At 46.1% G+C, this 23756-nt stretch overlaps 1 protein-coding gene across 3 annotated transcripts in view; it reads left to right on the top strand.

Annotated features, from left to right (window-relative positions):
- The window catches only part of LOC144773268 (nucleoside hydrolase-like), a 267653-nt gene that overhangs the window by 164979 nt on the left and 78918 nt on the right, over positions 1–23756 (top strand). Inside the window, exon 1 of one of the 3 annotated variants that reach the window (XM_078658177.1) lies at positions 20268–20387. The exons of the other annotated variants lie outside the window; for them this stretch is intronic. Within the exon in view, the coding sequence (XP_078514303.1) occupies positions 20367–20387 (21 nt within the window). The 5' untranslated portion in view covers positions 20268–20366. Of the gene's footprint in view, positions 1–20267; positions 20388–23756 lie in introns of those variants that run through there. 3 annotated transcript variants of the gene reach the window in all.

Here is a 23756-nt window from a genome sequence, read left to right as displayed (position 1 = left end):
AGAGTAACTGGCTTTGAAATCTCATTTACGATAGGTTTTCCTGAAAATCCAAGGGAAACATTTCTTGAGCCTGAGAGCGGAGCCCCTGGAACTTCGGCGTGACTAATTGTGGTCCTACTTGCCCCTGTATCAATCAAAAACTTTCTGTCTTTCCCTAATACTTGACTGTGAACATAGGGACCTTCTTGATCTACAGGTATCTCGATGAGAGGCAAGCCTACCTCCCTCTCTAGGCTGTTTCATGAATACTGTTGGTACTCTGGATACTCAGACTGTGCATACTGGTACATCTGCGATGTAACATGCTGTGTTGCAGCAATAGGCTGCGGTGCTGGAACTGTCTGTTGTGCATTCTGTGGCTGAGGAATCTGTGAAACTTGTTCTTGTCTAGGCGGACGTGGTCTTTCTTTAGTCTTACCAGTAGCTATGTTGTGTTTCAGAACTGCACACTCATTTATAAAATGACCTGGCTGTTTACAATAATTGCAGTTCCCTTTAACGGAAGCTGCAGGATGACTGGCTTGATTCGGACCCCTCTTCTGACTGTCTTGAGGAACAGATTGTGCAACTAGTACTTTCATCTTCGTGTCTTTCATACGTTTTCTTTCGTGTTCTTGTTCTTCTCTGATTCTATTCTGGTGGTATTGGAGCATCTGCAACATCTGGGACGGGGTATTAGCTTGCCAGGTACTTTCGACTTTCAGAACTCGATTCTTAATTTGTGGACTTGAATTCTCGACTAATTTAGTAACAAAAAGGTGAGGGTATGACTCACTACTTGTCTTGAGGCCACTGTTGATGCTGAAACATTTTTCAAATCTAGAATAAAAATCACTAATATCCTCATCTTGCTTCTGTTTACAGGCTGAGATTGCATCCCAGTCTTCTTTTCTAGTTGTCAATAATCTGGGTAAAACTTGTATTAATAATTCTGGTAATTCTTTACATTTATCTCCAAGACCGGTACCTGGTACTCGTGCCTTGTCTTCAGCTTCTAGAACTGCCCAATCGATCTTTTTCTCCCCCACCTCCCATTCTTTTTCCTTGAGCTTTTCATACACCCCTGCGGGCAGCAGAACCTTTAACATTTTAATTATATCTGGATACGTGTATTCTCCCATACGGAGCATGTCTTTTAATTCTCTATGGAACCCTGCTGGATCTTTGTCATGACAGGGAATTAATTTCTTCATCTCGAGGAGTTCCATCTTTGTAATCGGAGTGTAAACAAACACTCGTTCTAGTTCGCCACCCGTTCCTCTAACTGGGTGGACTTCTCGTAACGGATTCTGTCTCTCCATGTAAAATGGTTTACTTTCTGGGGGTGAGACATGAACAAAATGCGGGTTCAGAAACGTTCTATATTTGTGACGCTGTTCTAGAATGACACTAATTAAGTCGGTACCTAAACCTTTCCATCTATACTGGAGTAACTCGTTCAGGACATCATGTAACGGACCTGGATCAGAGTGTTGACCCTCATACAAAGTAATGAGGTGCTGAATCATATACATACCCACCAGTCGTTGTTCGGCTGGGGGCATTTTCAGAAACATTTGTGCCACTATTTCGTCTGGAAAAGTGGTAGAATCAGTAATCCATCGGACTGCTGATCGGGCTAGTTCTTGTTCATGCATGGTACTTAACTCACTGTAACCGATTCGTGATTTCAGAATGTGATCGGTAGCTTGAAACACTTGTTCTAGTGAACCTTGTTCTGGTGCTGGAGAATGAAAAATAGACTTGTGTTCTAGGCGTAAATGGCGATCTGGAAATCTAGATTTTCCTACATACGCTATTCTGGCGGGATTCTCGTCCTCTACCTCTTCAGTATCAGAGTTACTTTCTTTCTCGCTTACTTGTGCTGCTTTACGTTGTTCGTGTATCTTTATTATTTCTCTACGGATTTTCTTGTACATACTCTCCACAGCACCGACGGTCTTGTGCTTACCCTCGGCTATATTATCACTCCACCTTGTCAGGATTTTCATTTCGGCCGGATCTTTAGACGGGTAATCTTGTTCTCTTATTAGACAATTGATCAGGAACTTTAATATCATGAGCTGGATCTCGGCTTTCCTTTGAGACATGGCCTCGCTAATGCTTTCTGGATCATCCCCTGTACGGATGAAACGATATATTCTGTCTAGATCTTCTTTCATATTCGGTAAGGTGACTAGATACTCGGCCACCTTTCTTACGCGGAATGAATATAAAACCATATTATCCTCGCCTGGGACTGGATCATAGCCGCATTCGGCAAGGGATTTTCTTATTTCTGCTACAGTCTGATGTCTGGGCGTACGCTGTGACGCTTGTGCATGTAATTCGGCTGTCGTTAAACGCTTGTGTGGCGGCGGGGTTTGAGGAGTACCTCCCCCTGCGGCCCCTAAACTAGAGTCGTCTACTGAGGCTCTTCGTCCTGACAGAGTGGGAAATGGAAATGCAGGCTGGACTTGTATGGCGGGCTGGACCGGGGGTACCGTAACGGGTACTCCGGTGTCTAGAGGAGCGGGAAGTGCCCGATTTACAGGGACTGGCGGAGCGCGAACAGGATTTGCATATTCTGGGACTGTGTCGTCCAAATAGGACGAAATAAAAATATCAGCTGCGGTCTGTTTGTGACGTAGCTTGGTCGGAACTAATGGTGGCGGGAAATTACTGGATGCCTCTGGGGTCGCTTTTGGCAAGCCCTCGGCAAAGAGAGGATACATACCCCTATTAAGGGCATGCCTCTGTCTGTCTGACTGTTCGGCTTTGACTTGTTCACCTATCTCGATTAGTTCTTTTTCTTGTGCTCGTTCTAAGGATTCTCTACTTAATTCTGACTTTCTGATTTCCTTTTCAGTTCTTTTATGAGCTTCCTTGCGCCATAACTCGATGGCATCTTTCTGTGACTGTCTGGCTTTCTTTTTCCATAATGCTTCTTCTACTCGCATGATGCACTCGGCATCCCATGTACCCGATACGGGCCATCTATACTTTTCTTCTAACTGTTTGGTATACTCTACCCATAAATCTAGATACAATATGGCGCTTATGCCATGCTTCTGATACATAAAATGACCTGGACTGTCCCTAGGCGGAACTGGAACTGCTGCTTCCAGCAGACCCTTTCTGGTTTTTAACTGACGTAATTTCGAAAAGAGCGGCATGACTGAACTATAATCTAGACACAATACAATACATAATAAACACGATACTTATTCCTCATTCATACCACGACATTAAAATACATGAAGAACATTTAAAAATAACAGTTCGAACAGAATACTACCTGGAATACGGAACACAGAATACATGAATTTTCTCGAGAACAGAACTGACTAGAACAGGAACTAGATGCACTGCTGAAACAGTACGAAACTTACCGGTCTCATAAAGAGACACGTCAGGACCCGCATCCACCGAAGTGGATACTTCGTTTGTGGGTCTGTGTACCACCAACCCACGGACCAGAGTCAATTAAATTGACCCTGTCTAGATACCACCCCAGTAACGGTACTCACCGGGCAGCAAGAACGGAAGGCCTCGGACTGGACTGGACTGCTACGACGACGGACGACGAACTTCGGACTTCAGTTACGGGTGGGCCTCCGGATACCTCGGACCTTGGACTCTCGGCTTGGGCTCTGGTCGGGACTCGCCGCGTTCCTCCACCGTCTCGTTTGGATGCTGGACCGCCTCCTCCGTCTCCTCCGTGGGCCTGAGGGATACTTGGAGCAGAAATATCTGCCGGTGCGCAGAAGAGTTCCGTCACGACTGCAGAGGGTCAGGGGGTCGGCGTGGCTTCACCGACGCGTGGGGAAAGGGCAAGTCACTGTTCGGGCGCCATTATGTGGTAAATAAATAAATAATACCCTATTTTTGAATACGTAAATGAATAACAGATAGCTCAATAAAATAAGAGTCAAGATTCGAGGTAGTAGGAGTTATGCAGGTTTAATACAGCATAAGGACAGGAACAGGACAACCTGCACAGGAATAGGATGGCAAGCGCTTGCCTGGGGCAGAATCAGGATCGGCGGAAGGAAAAGGGAATAACTTTTAATAACAATACATGAGCATATATACATAACGCAAACACATAGCATTACATTGCAGTAGGCGTAGCAGTGGGTGGAGCAATAGGCGTGACGCGTAGCAGTCGCGAAAGATAAGGGAGAAAAAGAGGTGTAACAGGGCGTATACATAGACATGTGATGCAAACGTAACAGAATATGTCATGAATGGGGCGGAAACCATGGAGGGGGCTACCTGAGGAGCCGGGACCTTTAACCTGATGGTGCGCGCAAACTAGCAATGACGTATCACTAGGAGAAGCTGGGGGCTATGAACTCTGTGCTAGGAGCAGAGACTGAAGTCTGGAGAGTCAGGGCGACATGTACCTAAGCAGTATCTAGTATCTGATGTTTAGAGAACATGTTGATATAAACTATAAGTCAGGAGGGGAAAGGCTAACTTGATTCTAAGACTGGACCATGCATTATTCTACATGTAGTGCGTGATGAAGAATATTAAATGACCATTAAATGCAGTATTTCTCTAACGTGGAGACGTGAAGGCTAGACAATGACGGAAACTATTGATGCAGTTCAGTAGCTTAGGAATGCAGAGAAGGAGGACTGAACTGATAACTGGAACTATAACATACTTTTGGCAGACTCAGAGGCAGAGCCAGGCTAGACCGGGCACTGCAAGGCAGGAAGTAAGTGAAGGGTCGAGGATACAGGTGGGGGCTGTATCGCTCCTCAGCGGGGCTGCAGGAGACAGGAGCTGAATCTGGTGTCCAGGCCCTTTTGAGGCCTAGAAACGGGGACTTTACAATGGAATAACGTGCACACTGAGAAACGTGGCAACGTAGCTTTACATAGGCCTGATATTCGTAGTATTCACGAGGACTGGAAACTGGCATACTAGAGGTGGATACAACTGTAATTGCGTCATTAATCGAACATAGGGAATGCATATGCATATTTAATCATGCACACATAACATATGATGGATGACACGTAGGGACACAGAACATGGCAAAATTTACTTTTCCACAGTATGCCTACATTAAAAGACAACAGGCACATATAGCTCTCCTACAGGAGACCCACCTGACAATGGTGGAGGTCACACGTCTACAAAGGAAATGGAGGGACACTGTATGCGCCACGGGGTATTCAGCATTCGCTAGGGGAGCACTCGTTTGGATTAGGCCAGGCATCCCCTTTCAGGAGCAAGTACGACACATAGACAAAGAAGGCCGGTTCGCAATGATAGGGGGACTGCTGGATGGTCGATCGGTGTTGATTGGTAGCATATACGCCCCAAATGTAGAACAGACCACCTTTTGGGACCGTCTTACGAGGACGCTATCCCAACACAGACTTACCCCGTGGGTACTAGGTGGAGACTACAACTGTGTCTTAGACACTAGTCTAGATAGATCCCATCCCCCGCCGGCACATTCCCCGATCCATAAACAGACGGAACTCTTTAACAGGTGGGTGGAACACTGGGCGCTAGTAGATGTGTGGAGAGCGTGCCACACTGACGCCAAGATTTACTCTTTCCGTTCAGTCCCTCATGACCTATGTGTCCGTTTGGACCGCTTTTTATGCTCAGCCATCCTACTTCCCAAAGTAAGGCACACAGATTATCTAGGTAGGGTCCTATCGGACCATGACGCACATATACTGACCCTTACATGGAAACCACCTCACCCCCCTATACCTACATGGAAATTGCCACGGGAATGCCTCACGGATCAAGTGTTCAAGCAGGAACATGGGGATCATATTCGGGAACACTTTACATTAAACATGGGAACAGCTTCTACAAGATCGCTGGAATGAGATGCCAATAAGGTAGTAGCGAGAGGGCAATGCATACAGATGGTAGTGGGAGTGCGCAAAACAGTTGAGAGAGCATTACATGACGCAGAACAGACCCTAACGACTTTCACAAAAGGGAAGACAAGGGGGAAGCCACTATTGAGCAGATAGCCGCGGCAAAAACAGCCTATGCTACGACCCTGAGGGACCTCCGTAAATATAATTTCAGGCTATATGCCACTAAGGTACACCGTGAGGGTAACAGGGGAGGGACACTCTTGGCATGGCTTGCTAAACAAAACCTAGAGGTGAGACCTATCACGGAAATTAAAGATCAGACGGGAAGACTCCGACAATCACAATCTGAAATATTAGCGGTTTTTCACACCTATTACTCCTCGGTTTATCGAGCGCCGAGTCAGAATGATCTACACGCGATTGACACACTCCTGCATCCACTGGCACTTCCACAGGTCCCACCGACAGATCAAAAACAGCTAGACAAAAAAATAATAGCCACGGAGATCAAACAAGCGATCAGAGCGTTAGCCCGTAACAAAGCCCCGGGCATAGATGGATTTCCTCTCGAATATTACAGCTCATTCTCAGCCCTGTTGGTCCCACATATGGTGACTATGTACAACGAGTCGCTCGATAGAGGTGAGCTGCCGGGATCCTTGAGAGAATCGGTGATAGTCACATTTCCGAAACCGCATAGGGACCCCACCATTCCATCCTCCTACAGACCCATTACGTTGCTTAATGCGGACTGCAAAATACTGGGCAAGATACTGGCAGACAGAGTGGCGCAGATACTGCCCCCGCTAATCCACCCGGACCAATGCGGTTTTGTACCGCGACAAAATACGTCGCAAAACATACGTAGATTGTTCCATATACAGGACACCACGAGGGATCGGTTCCCCAATGCTGCTTGCCTGATTCTAGACCTAGAAAAGGCGTTTGACACCCTACTATGGCCCTATTTATTCGTGGTCCTCCAGAAACTCAACATAGGACCAAGGTTACTAGCATACATTAAGCTCCTCTATACAAAACTCACCACCCGAGTTAGACTAGGCAAGTACATCTCCCCGGGGTTTGTAGTGGAAAGGGGGACCAGGCAGGGATGCCCGCTATCCCCCCTACTTTTCGCCCTAGCGGTGGAACCCCTGGCACTGCGCCTGAGACTAGAAGGTGGTGACTGGGGAATTCCGCTCGCAGACACAACACACTGTATATCATTATACGCGGATGACCTACTAATCTATGTCCGGGACGCCACCCGGGACCTAACACTCATCTGGGAGGCGCTGGAGGATTTTGCGAGGGCTTCAGGTCTCAAGGTAAACTGGGACAAATCAACGATATACCCGCTTAGTCCCCACTTAGCCCCGTTCGAAGTGCGGATCGGGTCACAATCCCTTGCATGGAATGGTGATGCTCCCAGGTACCTGGGAGTGCGCCTGTATCACACCCCTAAAGATATATTCAAGGGGAACCATCGTAAGACATTAGCGGGGCTGAAAACAGCAGTAGGCTTTTGGAAGACGCTACCCCTAGCCCCCATAGGAAGGGTAGCTTTAGCGAAAATGATAATGGTCCCCCGCTTACTATATCATTTCGCTAATCTCCCGGTGATCCCGCCACGCTCTTTTTTCAAGGAGCCTTCTCACGGAGCTGATTTGGGGAGGCGGCAGACACAGAGTGGCGTTAACGACACTATATCTGCCCACCACAGAGGGAGGTTTAGGAGCACCGGCCTTTGAGGCATACTTTTTGGCAGCACAACTACAATGGCTCTCGTATTGGATGGCAGGGCGACACATGGGGGAATCGGTCTCTACGGAGGGCCCCACATCATTACCGGCACTCCGTAGACTGTTGCTGCCTGGAACCAGGCCGACGCGCTCTCAACCGCTCCAGGTTTAAATAGACCGTACATGCATGATGAGGGTTCACCGTTTGTCAAAAGACAAACCCCCGTATTCCCCCCTACTGCCCCTAGTGGGCTTCCCTAGAGGGGACGCATATTACACAGAGGGGGCCCTACGAATCTGGACGGAATTAGCGATTACAGAAATGGAGTCCATGTTCGAAGACGGCCAGATCAAGACGTTTGCTCAAATGATGGAGCAATACGATCTCCCACCCGGGCAATTCCTGATACACAGACAACTTGTGGATAGTAGTCAACGGTTCTGGAACCCCAACTTGGAGGAACCCCCGACACATCCAGTAATTCACGCTATCCTACACATGGGGGTAGGTCGCCATCTGATCACCTGGCTTTATAAAGCAGTGCGTACACTGATCCTCCCGACATTACACTCACTGCGCCAGAAATGGGAAACAGACATAGGACGGGTGGTACACGACACAGAATGGGACACTGCCTTAGAATACCCCAAAAAGGTCTCCAGAAATGCACGATTCCGAAACATACAATTCAACATCCTTCACAGGGCTTACCTTACACCGCATCGGTTCCATCAGTTCTATCCTGACACACAATTTACATGCCCCCGCTGCCACGCTCCCACCGCGGACTTCAGACACATGTTCTGGGATTGTCCCACTATCCAGGGGTATTGGGACAGAGTGCACCAAACACTGAAAGACACGACCCAGGTCATGAATATGTCAACTTGGGAGGCTTGTGCTCTTGGGATATTCCGCAAGAAAAAGACTGAGAAAGTACTGTACCGTTTTATGTCCCTAGTCATCCTGCTGGCGAAGAGGGGGATAGCCACGCACTGGATATCCCCAACGGGCCCGCCAGAGGCAGCCTGGATAGGCGCAGTGAAAAAATGGGAAAGTCAGAAGAAGAAACACTTAGAGAGGAGGAACTGAAGGGGACCCGTAAACACCCTATCTCCTTAGAATGTGCACTACATACCTTTACTCACGAGACGGACCCCCCCGATCCCCTCACAGGTGAACAACCCCAGACCCAACAACCCAACACGGCCCCTTTAGACACGGGGACCATCTGAGAGACACAAGACACTTGAGAGCGCGCCAGATTGTAGACAGGCCCTGAAACCCCCCTAGACAACGCCACGGACGCCGCAATGGCTGTGCCGCCGCTCCTCCTCTTGTGCGTTTCCTGATATACACCTACACCCCATCGAGAACCTACACTTACCATGACAACAAAATCCGGTAGAGCCGCAGCTGGAACCCCCCGAACACCCTACTTTCCCTGTTGTTGTTCCCCCACAGTTGAGAATAGTTGAACGTTGAACCGGCAGACAATCCGGGCACAGTTATACATTGGGAGCGTATATAGCTATGATGGATCTCAAAGGAATAGGGAAACTCCTACATTACCAACCCAACCCACTACGCCTACGAGGGCAGCCCACACCTGACCGAGACATACTGCCATGAGAGGACTGACAATGCGGTATGTGCCACACTTAACACCATGTACTCATAGGTAACACGCTATAGCCTCTCCAACACATCATAATATCTCTGAATCAGGTCGAACACTGGGCACACGAAACTCTTGACGTATCGAGGAATGAAACCTATGATCATAAGACCTGCATTTTACCTGTTTGATGTACGAATGTCGTAATGTATTGAGATCTATTATCATGATTTTTTGTTTGATAGATGAAACCCAATAAAAAAAATGTAAACAAAAAAAACCACAGGATTATTTTCCCGCGATAGGCTGCGATGTGTAAAATTGCGTTCGCATTTTTTGGTGATGTTTAGCACACGTTCTTGTGAATATCCCCCTTAGTATTTTCAAATGTGTGCTGATTGATTGCACATTAAGAGGGGCACCGTTAAAAGTGCGATCAAAAAAGTGTTAATTTATTAAAAACTGTGATACCATTTTAGCAATCCGCAATAAATTTGACAAGCATTTAACATGTTTGGTTTTCTGTTGGTATGCCAACCTTTAGGAAGATCACTCAAGGGGGTGCATATTTAATGGTGGCACAGATCTGTTCTAAACCTGGCAGACCCTTATCATATTTAACTCTATCAAGGATGGGCACAGTTAAATGGTGGACGGAGGGGGCAACAAAGCGTTTGTTTGCTAATAACTTTCGGTGTGGATATGAAATGTGACAGGTTGTTAGCAAATGAATCCCAGTACAGGAATCTCAGTTTTCAAGTGGGACAGGGTGGATCAAAAAATCTTTAGTTTTCGATATCTTTGGTGCCATGTCACACACATGTACAAAATTTGGTGCCCCAATAGCCTATTTACCTAATTATTATTTTTTTGTAATTGTCGTTTGTACAGAGTCGCATAAAACAATATATACTTGGTTAGGATCACGGGGATTCCTGGGCTTCTGCTGCCATTTGCCGCACCGGGGGTGTACATATCTCACCACGATAACTATTCCATGCCCCCCAGATCTTCCCCCATCTCTCCGGGTAATCCCTGGCCACATATACAGCTCTTTCCCTGAACATACACAAGTCCAAATCCTCTGCCCACTTGGAAATTTGGGGTGGTTAGCTGGCTCCCCACAACTGAGAAATATTTCGTTTCGCCACCATGCACGCCAGTGTCACCCATTGTTTCAGACACATGTTCAAATCCGTGGGTTCCCACACATTCAGTATACATCTCCGGGCTTCTGGTCATATTCCCTCCCCCAAGACTTCTTTCATCTCGTCATGAACCCTTGTCCAGAAGTCTTGTATTTCCACACAGTGCCAAAGAATATGCATAAAAGTGCCAAGTTCTCCACAACCTCTTCTACACTCTACACTCACCGCTCGCCCCATATGCACTAATCAAGGCCCTGTAATATACGATCTGTGTAGGATCTTTAGCTGCACCAGTCTAAGCCTCATCTGAATCGCAACCACTTTAGGGGAGGAAACTGCCTCTACCCAATCTTCGTCATCCAACTCCAGCCCATCTGCCCCCCACAATGCCCTAATACATCCCAGCGGGTCTTCCATATTATTTACAAGCTTTTTATATATTAAGGAGATAGTCTTCTAAGGGATGTGTCCATCTAGCACTCGATCCTCAAGCGGAGAGGCCTGCGGAAGCGTGGTGTCCCTAGGTACGTGAGTGAGGAGGGCATGCCTAATCTGGCGATAGTTATAATGCTCATTATCATGCAAACTGTACTGTTGTTTGAGAAAGTTAAATGGATGTACTCTGTCTCCTCCCCACACATCCGGCTGATCCCAATGAGATCCCATTTGTCAAATCCTTTAGACTTCCACAAGCTCCCAAGCCTCTCGGAACTGAACAGGGGGGTGGCCAACATCAACCTTCCCTCCCATCCCAAACATCTGTTAGCAGCGTGCCACACATGCACTGCATGCGCTGTCGGGCCCGCCAGCGAGAACCTCCCGGGCCTGGCATACAGAGCCCTGATGATATCCCCACCCGGCGCCTGTCCTCGGTCCATAGCATATCCTGGGTCCCCAGGGGGACCATAAACAACATGATTCACCGCTGCAAGTTGCGAGGCCCAATAGTATTTCCTTAAATATGGGAGTCCGATGCTCCCATCGTACCATGGGAGGGTTAATTTAACAAAAGCTATACAGGGTCTACCTTCCCAAAGAAGCTGCCTCTGAAGTGTCTCTATCTCTTTAAAATAGGATGCCGGTACCGGGTCCATTGTATTCTGGAGTACGAATAAAAACCGAGGCAAGGCCATCATCTTGAATAGCACAGCCCTCCCAATTTACCTTATTCTTAATGTATTGAGTTTCATGCAGACCATTAAAAATAAAAAGGGGGCACAACTACTTTGGTGGCTGTACAAAACATTGTTCATTAGCTAATGCCTTTGGCACTGGTTAATACATATGTATGGTAATTAGCAGGCAGGCTATAATAAAGTTAAGGCAAATGCAAGGATCTCCGGTGTCAACAATATTTGACAAAGGGACAAAGATAAAGGTGCCATTCACTACAGGGATTGTCCAGGACCTGTGAAGAGCTTGTGTGGCCGAAAGCAGTGCCCAGTGAGTTTAGGCCAGTCTTGGTAGGGCTAACGACTGTGCGCAGTGGGATTTGGCCAGGCCTAGTACTTCTAAAAACCTTTTTAAGGGATACACAGGCCCATCTTTGGGACTACAAAGCCCACATTGATGTCAAGGACAAAATGCTTCTTTGTCCAATGAGGGCTTTTATTTTTAAAAGTAGGTTTGCGGTCAGTTTGTAAACTTCTGTTCAAGGACTGCCTGTGGACTACGAATCGAGATATCTCTAAGTTTGAACAATTTTAAGTATAGAAGCACATTTTGTAATGCACGTATCTCAAAAAAATCTAAATAGAGTTATACCAAACTAAAAATAAGTCAGTTCCCCGAGTAAAAGTTTATTTCTAACACCACATTTGATGTAAATCGATTCAGGGCTTTTTTCTGTAGCAGGGAGCACAGATTCCAAAGGGAAACCAGCATTGGCATAGCCAATAGGTCTCGCCTTTGTGACCTTATAAGTATTTAGTTATGCAGCTGAAAATCCTTGGTGCAACAATATCAACTGTTGCATGGCTAAAGACTTATAGGGTCCCAAATGCGAGACCTATTGGCTATGCTAATGCTTGTTTAATCTTGAAGCATGCTCACTCAGCCCCTCCTATGCAGTTTCATTTCTTAAGGCAATGTAATTGAAGTGTTTGGGTGGGAGCAGTCAGTTAATTCAGTGTGAGAAAAAGTAATTTTTCAAATGTATAGATTAAAGACTTTAGAGATGTCATTTTATTTAATGATCCATTAAAAAGCTTGGCAGTGAACGTGATCCCTTATAGATATGGAGCACAGAGTGAGTGGCTCGAGAACCCGCAAACTCCCACCCACTTGATTAGCAGAAAGAAGCCTGCCACCAGTTTGCAAATGATCTGTTACAGAGCTTGTTGTGGCCGATGCCATGCACAGACTAGACAGCGGAGAGAGCTATTAAATAGCAGGCCTTGTTTACAAAGCACCCTGCAGGGGTTTGTAATGTTGGTCTCGTACTCCGTGAGAGTGTGTATTCTTTCTTTACGTTAGCCATGTTGTACCACATGGAATTACATTTATAAAAGCTCTAAGTTTGGTTGGTTGCAGTGGGGAAATCAAGTATTAACAGACTGATGTTAATGCTGCTTAATCTATCTATGTTGTATGATGCATGTATTTTAAGCAAAATAAAGAACAATGGGCACTTCGGTCAAGATGTTTTTAGAAATGTTTTGTAAGTCGGCTGCTAGTTTTACTTTGAAAGTGCTTTAATTAAAGTTTCGCAAAGTTACAACTTTTATTTATGTAACCTGAACCTGGATCGCAGTACCAAGTTAGCCCCACAGTTGTTTATAAAACTCAAAGCCAGCTCGGTCGCGAAAGTGTAAACGCCTGCGCTGGGTAAATTAGGGACAGTAACCTGATCCTGGAATGCAGCCTGGAATGCATCTGGCACACTGCGCGCCACTGCTCACTCCACTCACCCCCGAGACACATAGGCCATGGGAGGAAACATTGAAAGAAAAGGCGGGACATACTCACGCTTTTGGCCATTTGTGTGCTTTCATTTGTGAAAGCCATACGCAATGGCCAATTACATGTGTGGGTGTAAACAAATCCACACGCGAAAGTCTGTAAGAAGTTGGGAGTGCTTACAAGAAGCCTCCCATAGAGCAGCGCATGCACGCTGCGCTAGCCTCGACCTAAAAAGTGGTAAACACTGCTTTTTTGATCCCCGCATTGTGTTCGACCCTTGACGGATTTACATGAAACTCAAAATATCAAGATTAAGCTAAACATTGTAAATGATTGGCAAGTGTTGTACAAATTCATAAAACTGCACCAAAGTTATTAACAAAAATAAATGTTTTGTGCCCCCATTTAACTTTGCTCCCCCTTGACGCATCTGCATGAAAGCTGAGATTCCTAGACTGCCCTTAAAGTGCTAAAAAACTACCAAATTTCATGCAGATAATGAAAGTTATTAGCACAAGAAAACGTTTTTTCCACCCCTTTGAACTTTGCCCCCCCCCCCCTTTGAAGGATCTGCACGAAACTTACCTTGCTAAGCGAAATCTAAATATACTAAACCACTATAAAATGTCATGTGGATTTGTCAATTGATGCCAAAGTTATTAGCAAATTAAACCTTTATGACCCTCCTTTTAACCCGTGCTCCTCCCTGATGAATCTGCACAATTTTAACAATACCAAGAAGCAGCTAACCATGCTAAGCATCTGGCAAAGTGTGTGCAAATTCTAAAAGAGCACTAAAGTTATAGGCAAATTAAAAATACACATTTCCAACTGTCATTATAACTTCCTGCCCTTACCAAAACAGTCTTGAAATGCCAATTTCTCGAGCTACTGAACTGATGTACACCGAATCAAGCCACAGCACTTCCTTGAGTAAAGTTGTATTTTCATGGCAAATTTGCTGGAATTCCGTTCAGCTGTTTTTTTTTCTGTATTTTGGAACAAATATTTCTATGGGAGTTAAAATAGGAAAGGTCACTTTTTTAAACCTCCCCTTAACCCTGTTGTTGCAACCCACTTGACATATATGCATGAAGCTTGCCACACCAAAAGATGTTGTATATTTAAGTCAAATTGCACCCATGTCACTAAGACAAAAAATAATACCTCTTATGGGGAAACTCTGACCTAACTATAACTGCATAGGCTGTCTAGGAAATATATATATAACAAATGTCACGGGTAAGCCTTCGCATTGAATGTTTGACAGTGGTTTCAAAAGGGTCAAATTCATTTGCAGGATATTTAGCTTCCCTAAAGAAAAAAAAAGTTAAATAGATGGTTAACACAACAGTTTTTCCCTTTTTCAGAGCAGATAAAAAAAACTTTCACAATGGCAGTTCTGCTCATAGAGCATTAATAAGCACACCTGACAAGGGCAGCCTTGGAGAACCATCCTTGTTGCAAATCTCTACCAATGAATCCTCCTCAGTGTGTGAAAATAGAAATTAAAGTGCAGAATCGTGTTAGTGGAAGGTTAAGCATGCAATCCCATGGGGCACTTTATTATATATAATTGTGTTTGTGTTTGTGTGTGTGTGTGCGTGTGTGTGTTTGGCTTATATTAAACACATTTCTGCATGAAAACAATGTTGAATATTAGCTCATTATCCCCTGCAAAAACACACTTTTCCAAACATTTATAGACACATCTGCCATTTCAGGCTAACAGTGAGTACTAAATAGATTGTGGAATCATTAACAGCAAAAGAACAAACGGCTGACCAGGGTTAAGCACATCAAATCTATATGTAAAGTCTATTGAGAGGTGGTGCAATTGCTTCCCGCACCTGTCGTCCTGAAATGTAGATAATGAAAAATTGTTCAGGAATAAGGTGCTGTGTGCCAGTTTTATGATTAACTTAATAAAGAAGTATTTTTGGACAAAATTGGCCTGATTGATTGACTTCGCATCGAGTGCACCTTCCTTATCCCTGAACAGATTGTGGAATCATGCTTTTCTGTCATGCATGGATTCCATTTTGTCTTGCTGAGTTCTGTGATATTCAATGAAAAGGCCTGTAGAACGTATACAGCATATATTTTGATCTTTAGTGAGCTGATGTACTCTGTTACAAGTAAACAGCTCCTAATGCAATATAACGCGTGGCTTGCTCAAGGACATCACTTGTGACTTGCATTTGCAGATTAGCCCAGCAACAAGACCCTTGAACACTGTTGGCACACCATATGTGGTTTAGACCATGCATCTACCTCTGATTGGTTACTGCATTACTTAAGCTCGGAAGAAACCCCACTGTCTCAATCTGGATATGTTAGAAGGATGTGAACACCACCACCTTGTAACATGCAGGTAGCACGCAATATTAGATTCTTCTGATTGGCTCTGTATCTAATAATTGTGTAACCTGAACTGTCTGTAGCACGGACATGTGATTTATTAGTCCATAGCTGCAGATTATTCTTGTGACAAATAATGAAACGCCTTCTGTGGTTTGGGGCATAAAAGACTGTGTTGAACTTCTGAAATTTGGACATTTGGATTTCCATGCCATCTGTTCCTTTATATACCTATAAAGCTGCCTTTGAAATTCACCTGTGTCTGTGACTATTTTATTAGCTGCCATAAGATGAACTCAATGCACCAATTTTGTTTTTTAAAGAATATTCAAATTGATTTAATAAATCACTAGAACACAATCGAGAAGCAACAGAACTGGGTACATGTGTAAAAGTCAGTACATAACACATCAAGAGAAAATTAAAACGATTATTCTATTCTTTTAGTTGATTCTGGTTGTCTTTACTCTATATCTTCTTCATCAATTACAGACTGCGCAGCCAACCCATTTCGCCTGGTTGTAAGCTTCCTCCGGGCAAGATTATGTATCCTCCGGTCAAACAACCGTATAATATGAACGAAACATTGCAAAAAGGAAGTATTTCACAAATTCTCCTTTAGTAGTAATTCACTTTTTAGATAAACTATTTAGGATGCTGATAGGTAGCCGGAACTGGTCTTATGTCATTCAAGGTAACAGATGACATCCATCCATCCAAAACCGTGTTCGGTAATAGATCTTCAAACCGCCAGTATGCGGCAAGCGTGATGTGCAAAGATTTAATAAATCATGCAATATAAATAACACATAATGAGTAATGTGTGATATGGTCCTGTACTGCCCTCTCGGATTCAGGTGATATATATCCCCAGCCAACCAGTGGCGGTTATCACTAGGTAGTTATAGTAGTATAGTTAGGACTGCGTTTCCAAAAGCATTTTTGTTTTCCTAATAACTTTGGCTCTGTTTGACGAATCTTCATGAAAAAAAACTCTCATCCACCTCAGCTCCTACCTCAAAATTTTCAGGATTATCAATCAAGCGGGGGCTAAGAAAAATGGGGGGATCCCAAAACGCTTTTTCTCCATTCAGTTTCCATAGGACAATTGAACAGCGATACCGCAAAAAACACTGAACCGATTTACATCAAATTTGGCAGAAAGATAGATCTTGGTCCAGAAAGTGCGCTTTATGTGATTTGGTGTTTATCCGTTCAGTACTTTTTGAGAAATTAATGCTCAACATTTTTGTAATATTTCACACCATGGAGGGTCTGCAGACCCGACAGATCTCATGCCGAGATCTGATTGTCTGCCACCACATCAACAAGGATGTGGCAGAAGCCATCCTAGGACTCCAGACTCACAGAAGCCATCCTAGGACTCCGGACTCAGTCCAGAGTCCTAAATAAAAGGTTAAAAGAGACATAAGGGGGCAAGGTAGGATACTCTCACCCCTTAAACCTGGTACTGGGGCCCCAAACCTCCTTTTTTAGGTCTCGGCTAGAAGCGCGCGAAGCGCGTTCTCGCCGAGAACTATAGTCGTCGGCTCAGCCGACAACGAGTGGAGACAAGAGCTGGCCACGCGCGCAGCATCGTCAATAGGAGAGGGGGAGACAAGAGCTGGCCACGCGCGCATGGGATTAGGTCGCGCGCGTGAGTCAGTCTCCAATTTAGTCTCGGAGCTGCCGATGTGCACGCTCACGGCGACGGTGTCTCCGCCGCGCGCCACAGCCCCATGATGAAGGTGATGTCAGTGTGCGCTCGCCATCTCCGGCGGCTGCTGCGCGCGGGCCCGGCCGGCGGCCGCTGCACCTGGACTGCCGGCCCTCGCTGGACTTCCTGTGCTCCAGCGCCTTGCTCGCTGAGGTTTCACAATGCTGATATCCGCTTTGGCCCAGATTACGAATTGCTTGGTGCAGAGGTGCCACATTTACAGCGTCTGCGGTCACTAATGGCAGTTAAAATTACGCCTCTGCACTGTGCAACTATGAGTTTTTGTCCCTGGAATTTCAGGTTACAAATTCCAATCCCTGGGACAAATCTGCTCCCATTTTCCACCCTCTCGGAGAAGGAGACAAAGCAAAACCTGGGATGGATGAGCTAAACCCTCACGAACCTAAGGAACTTGAGCGCTCAGGCAGGCAGGCGGGGGGAGTGAAAGGAAATTTACATTCGGAGGGGTCTTGTTTGTCAGGGTCAAGCATTGTATTTATTTTTTTAAGGACCAAACACGGGATAACCGTTCCGGTTTTAGAAATATGTGCTGCATTGCTCCCATGATGTGCTTTCAATGCAGACATGCCAACCCTCCCGATTCAGGCGTGAGAGTACCGATTTCAGGGCTTGTCTCCCGCCTCCCGATTCCTGCAAGCAAAAACACGATTCCTCAGGGGTTTCAGCTGACAGGGCTTGGTATTGTGTAACGTGCTAATTCTTCCAGAAAAAGTCAGAGGGGCGATGCAGGGGCTAGGAGGGGTGAAAAACCAATTAAGCCTCATTAACAAGCGCATGGTCTTTTAAAGACCTGTGAAGTACTCGGGGCGGCTGTGTGTGTGCCCTGTTTCAGGGGGAGGGGGGTTAATGCACTGCCAGCAACGTGCCAGGCCAGGCAGTGTTCAACACTTGCATCACCTTTTCTCTGTCTGCCATTGCGAGAAAAAGAACGTGCATTTGCGTTTCAAATGTCCGATCCTGCAGCAGCACACTTCAAAAGCCCACACATGACAGTAACCCGATTCAAGGCCCCATTCTCCCAATTTTTTAAAAAAATCTCCCACTTTGCTCTTCTGAAATGTTGGCATGTATGTTTCAATGAGAGAGACCTGTAATTACCTTTGAAGGCGAGAACTCGCACATTATTGTAGTGTCACTATTTCGCACACTTCCGAGAACCGTGAAAAAAAGCTAATGGCCACATGCATCAATGTTGCCGTTTGCGAATCCTTAATTGCGAAAATTAAGGAATCGCAATTAAGGATTCACAAACGGCAATGCATGAATAATTCGCTTTTTTTTAGCGATTCTGTAATTTTCCTTAATTGCGATTCACAATTTGCGAATCGCAATTAAGGAAAACCCTTCCCATTGATTCCTATGGGCCAAGAGGCCCATAGGAATCAATGGGAAGGCATTTACAATTTGCGATTTTCAATTTGCGAATCGCAAATTGAAAATGCAATTTCAAGGGTGCAGGTGCGGGGTCCAAAGAACCCCTCCCTGCACCCCTGAAATTAAACTTAAGTGCAATTTACACACACACATGTCCCAAGGACATGTGTGTGTGTAACATGCAACTTTCAAAAATGCATTTTTGTGCATGTTTGAAGGTTTTCGGTAAATTAGCACGAGGTTCAACCTCATGCTAATTTACCCCTTCCAAATTACTAATTCGCAATTTAAAAATGATCATGCATTGCATTTCAGAAATCTGAAATTGCGATTTCTGAAATGCAATCGCAATTTTAGAAATCGCAACATGATTGCCATTCCTAAAATTGCGAAATACATGATGCATTCCACTTTTGATAATTGCATTCGGAAACGCCCGAAAATTGCGATTCGCACCGTTTGGGAATGCAATTATCGTTGATGCATGTGCCTGTTAAGTGACATAACGATAGGTACAAATTTCACCGCAGAGCACGAGAAATTTTCCACATTGTAAATAAAAAGAGCCTTCTGTTATGCTTCATTTTTCTGAATCCGCTTTCCTTAATTAGAAGCCAATTACGTGTGTGGCCAAGCAGTTAGTGCCAATGCTCTGCTCACACTGCTGTTTAAAAATATTAAACAGTCCATGGAGTTAAAAACACGTGGACACGCATCCTTCCTGTGGGTGCTAGAGAAGCAGACATTTGTGGGTAGAAGTTTCACTCGTGGGAGTTGGCAAAGATGGGCATATTTGTCAGCCTTGGATGAGAAACCCTGAATTATAATGGCGGTTTCATCCATTTCACATCTTGTGATCTTGCTCAATGTGTATAGTTTTTGTGTGCCTTATTTCTACTGTCTGCTCTGACAATGAGTATCTACAACTTCTAGCATACTGAACCATCAGTGTACCGCTATATAAAAACTGAACATTTACGCTAAAATCACTCCATTCTGAATTGCACGTTGAACGTTAAAAGTTTGGCAAGCACGGCAGGAAATGAGGCGTTTAATTAAAGAATATGTTAACAGGAAGGCCGGTCCATTTCGAGCTGGATTCCTTTTCTTCTTCTTTTTTTAAAGAGTCTAGACACCAAGTCACTGGATGGCTGTTAAGATCCAGAGTGCCAACTTCAACATAACATAACAGGGTACCCACTTCCTATTTCAGTGGCGAAAATACAGAATCCCCGCCTAGAGGAGAGCGCAGGACAGGGCCATACCAAGTTGATTCCTTGCTGGCATGTGGTTTTCTACAGCCTGCGTTTGCCGGAGGCCGCAGAACCAGCACAGAGGAAAGCTTTGTGTTTTTTATGCAAATACAATAAGCTTCTAATGCCAGCAGCCCCATGAGGCAGCAGCACGCTTGAGTGGCAGAGGCGAAAGAGCAGGAGGAAGGGCCTTCCCTGCCCCCTTCAGTCTCGGGGGGTTTCTCTTAGTTGCCTTGAGATCAGGGGTAGGAATGCTCATTTGTCTCCGCTGTTCACCAGGCAGCAGCACGGAGAGCTGGAATGGGGGGACGAGAGCACGAATTCAAGAAAGGGTGAACTGTGCCAGGCCTTTGCTGGCCCTTTAAATGTCCCAGGAGCCGACAAGATATGTCTGCTGCAGGATGTGAGGTAATTCTGTCGGTTTTTGTTTTTAAACTGCAAATTTATATAAACTTTACTTTTTTTAACCAATAAAGGGCTTACGTTTGGGCTACTGGGACATGTAGGGAAATGCAGAGGTAGATCATGTGACTAATGTGGATGAAAGTTCACAGGAAGAAGTGGGCTGGTCAGTGGAGAGATGTCCTGGCATGCTGGTGCGTGTGAAAGGCCCGTGTTGCAGTCACATACGTGACTCTGCTTGTGACGCACTCATCCCCAGACCCGCTTGCCGTTTAGAGGCTATGACCTCCAGAGGAAAAAGTCACATTTCCCAAGGCCACGCCTGCTCCTTCCCAGTTCCATGCTAAAAACATTACACGGCGTGACGGAAGAGTGACTCTACTTATCGGAACACCGAGTCTCACTTGAATAATTCCACTTTGAAAGGCTGTGATGTTTTGGAGGATCAACACATTCTGCGTGTTCATGTAGCACTCGAAATGTATTTTATTTGATGGAGAACAAGAATTCCCATGGCTGCAGCTTGCCACGCTGTACTTCGGCGTGTGTTGCGCCACCCGCGGCCTGCAGCATCTCCTGTGTGTCCGGCAGGGGCCATGGGAGTCAGGATGTGTGTAGGCGGGCTGGTCTCTTGTGGACTCCACGCCCTCTCGATGCTGCCAGCCCCGGTCACGCGGGAGAACACGGAGGCGCGTCAGGCCGCGGTAGCTGTGGAGAGTCCAGTCATCTGTTTTCAAGTAAGGCATGGTTTCAAGAAAACCATGGTCGGAAGCTCGGATGCATAGGCCTCTCTAAAACCTAACGTGATTGGTCTTTGGTACGGATGTGATCTGAAACCATACTCTACAATCCCCGGCCCCTAATTCTACCTGCTCGTTATACTCAGTTAAAGGGGCTTTTAGCCAACCCTCTTCATCCATTGGTCGGCTGTCATTCACATTTCTCCTCTTCCCAATACAGCAAAAAAATGGGGCGATGGGTCAGCCTACTTCATCCTTTGGGCTACCTTCACTGTGAGTGACAACATTCTGCTCTTTTACAAGAGGCACACCCGCACACAGTAAGTGATGGACTAGTATGGCTGGGTGTAGTTACAATTGCAAAAAAATTCATGCAACACATTGTCATATACAATGCCAATAACTCAAACTTTAATGCTGCGAGACCTATTGCATTGCAAATGCTTGTTTTAATATTGTGCTGCAAATTTGTGGCAATTTATTTTTATGGTGTGCATTACCACGCTACTGTTAAACACCCCTCTCCCTCTCAAGGTTGGTCAGGTCCCAAGGGTGTGGCGCAAAACATTATGGGGAAGTCCTGGGGGCCCCATCCCCTGGGGCCATTATGTAAAATCAGGGGGAGTAGGTGTGCTGCCCCCCTCCCCGAGTCTTAATAGGCTTTAGGGACCCTATCACCCCAGGGCAGAATTGCATTAATAAGGGGTGAGGATCAAGTGGGCCCCATCCTTGAGCCTCAAGGGCCCCATGGACCCCATTCCTCTGAGCCAAATGCCTTATAAAAGGGGAGGAGGCATTCCGCAGTTTTCCTGCCCGCATTAGTGTGGCCAGGGATACAAAAGTCTTCTCCCTCCGGCGGGATCATTTTTGAAGCAGTCACCGGGTGGGAGGCTCGGGCTAGGGTGACCAACCATCCGTAAATTTCACGGACAGTTCGTAATTTTGGCCGTCTGTCCGTTGTCCGTGAAGGATTCTTTAACGGACGCCATTTGTCCGTAATTTTCACCAGGCACAGCTTCCACCCACCTCCCTTCTTGACACCGATGCTGTTCCAAAGCTCAGAGACAGGCACAGCGGGATGGCAACCCTCACACCTTCAGCCCTTGACTTCAGCCCTTGATGAGCTGTTAAGAGGTGCTTGAAGGTGACAGAGGGGGGCTGCAGCTTCAGGAGCAGGGGCATCTATTCAGATGCAAACAGCCATGAATGCGGCATGTCTCTGCTATTTAGAGGGGGGCTCACACATTCCATTTCTACCCAGGGCCCCAGACATCCTAGACCCGGCCAGATTACACAGAGGCAGCATGTGGTTCTCTCTCGTCACAGAGCTTAATTACGGTCACTAAATTGTAAGCAAATCTCGGTTCTTCAAACATGCAGCCTATAATGTAATAAAATTAAGAAATCGCACAATCGCACCCACACTGATTAACAAAGGAAAATCAGTTAAACCAGTTCTCTCCTGTAAGTACTGTACATCAAAGTGGGGGATGGCATTTTGGACAGAGAGCCTGTCATCTCGTTGTCTTGTACAGGAGGGGGCAAGGAGCCCAAGATGATACTAGAAAACTGCATGCCCACCCCTGTGTCCACCCTGGTGGATCCTGTTCCCCCTCTTGTGATGGCTCCTGTCCCCCTCCCTCCGCCTGTAATGGCTCCTGTCCCCCCCACTAGTGAATGCTTCTGTCCCCCCACTGTGGTGGATCCTGTCCCCCGCCCCTGCCTGTGATGGCTCCTGTCCCCCCTGTGGTGGATCCTGTCTCCGCCCTGGGTGGCTTCTGTCCCAGTCCTGGAACGGCTCCTGCAGCGAGGGTGAAGTTCCTGATGGGTCTCTTCTCAAAAGCGCTCAGCTCAAATTAATATGGAAAGGTGGGCGAGTAAGTAAGTGAAGGGATGGGTGGATGGCTGGATGAATTGGTGAAAGGGTGAATGGATGAATGAAAGTTTGAATAAATGGAGAATGAGAGGATTGATGGATTGATGAGTGAGGAGAATGATGGATGAGAGAAAATGTAAATAGCTGGATGTATGGGTGGAAGGGTAGCTGGATGAGGAGAACGATGGATGAGGGGAAGGATGGATGGATGATGGGAAGGATGGATGGATGATGGGAAGGATGGATGGATGAGGGGATGGATGGATGGAGGGGAAGGATGGATGAGGGGAAGGAAGGATGGATGGATGAGGGGAAGGAAGGATGGATGGATGAGGGGAAGGAAGGATGAGGGGAATGATGGATGGATGAGGGGATGGATGGATAGATGGGTGAGGGGAAGGATGGATTGATGGATGAGGGGAAGGATGGATGATGAATGAAAGGAAGGATGGATAAGGGGAAGGATGGATGGATGAGGGGAAGGATGGATGGATGAGGGGAAGGAAGGATGGATGGATGAGGGGAAGGATGGATGAGGGGAAGGATGGATGGATGAGGGGATGGATGGAGGTGATGGATGGATGGATGGGTGGGTGGGTGGGTGGGTGAAAGGATGGATGGATGATGAGGGGAAGGATGGATGGATGATGAGGGGGGATGGATGGATGATGAGGGGATGGATGGATGATGAGGGGAAGGATGGATGGATGATGAGGGGATGGATGGATGATGAGGGGATGGATGGATGATGAGGTGGTG

This window comes from Lissotriton helveticus, chromosome 8 (assembly GCF_964261635.1).
Source record: "Lissotriton helveticus chromosome 8, aLisHel1.1, whole genome shotgun sequence".
In the NCBI taxonomy this organism is placed as follows: domain Eukaryota; kingdom Metazoa; phylum Chordata; class Amphibia; order Caudata; family Salamandridae; genus Lissotriton; species Lissotriton helveticus.
Note: the sequence above shows the minus strand (reverse complement) of the source record. Positions and strands in the feature narration are given on the sequence as shown.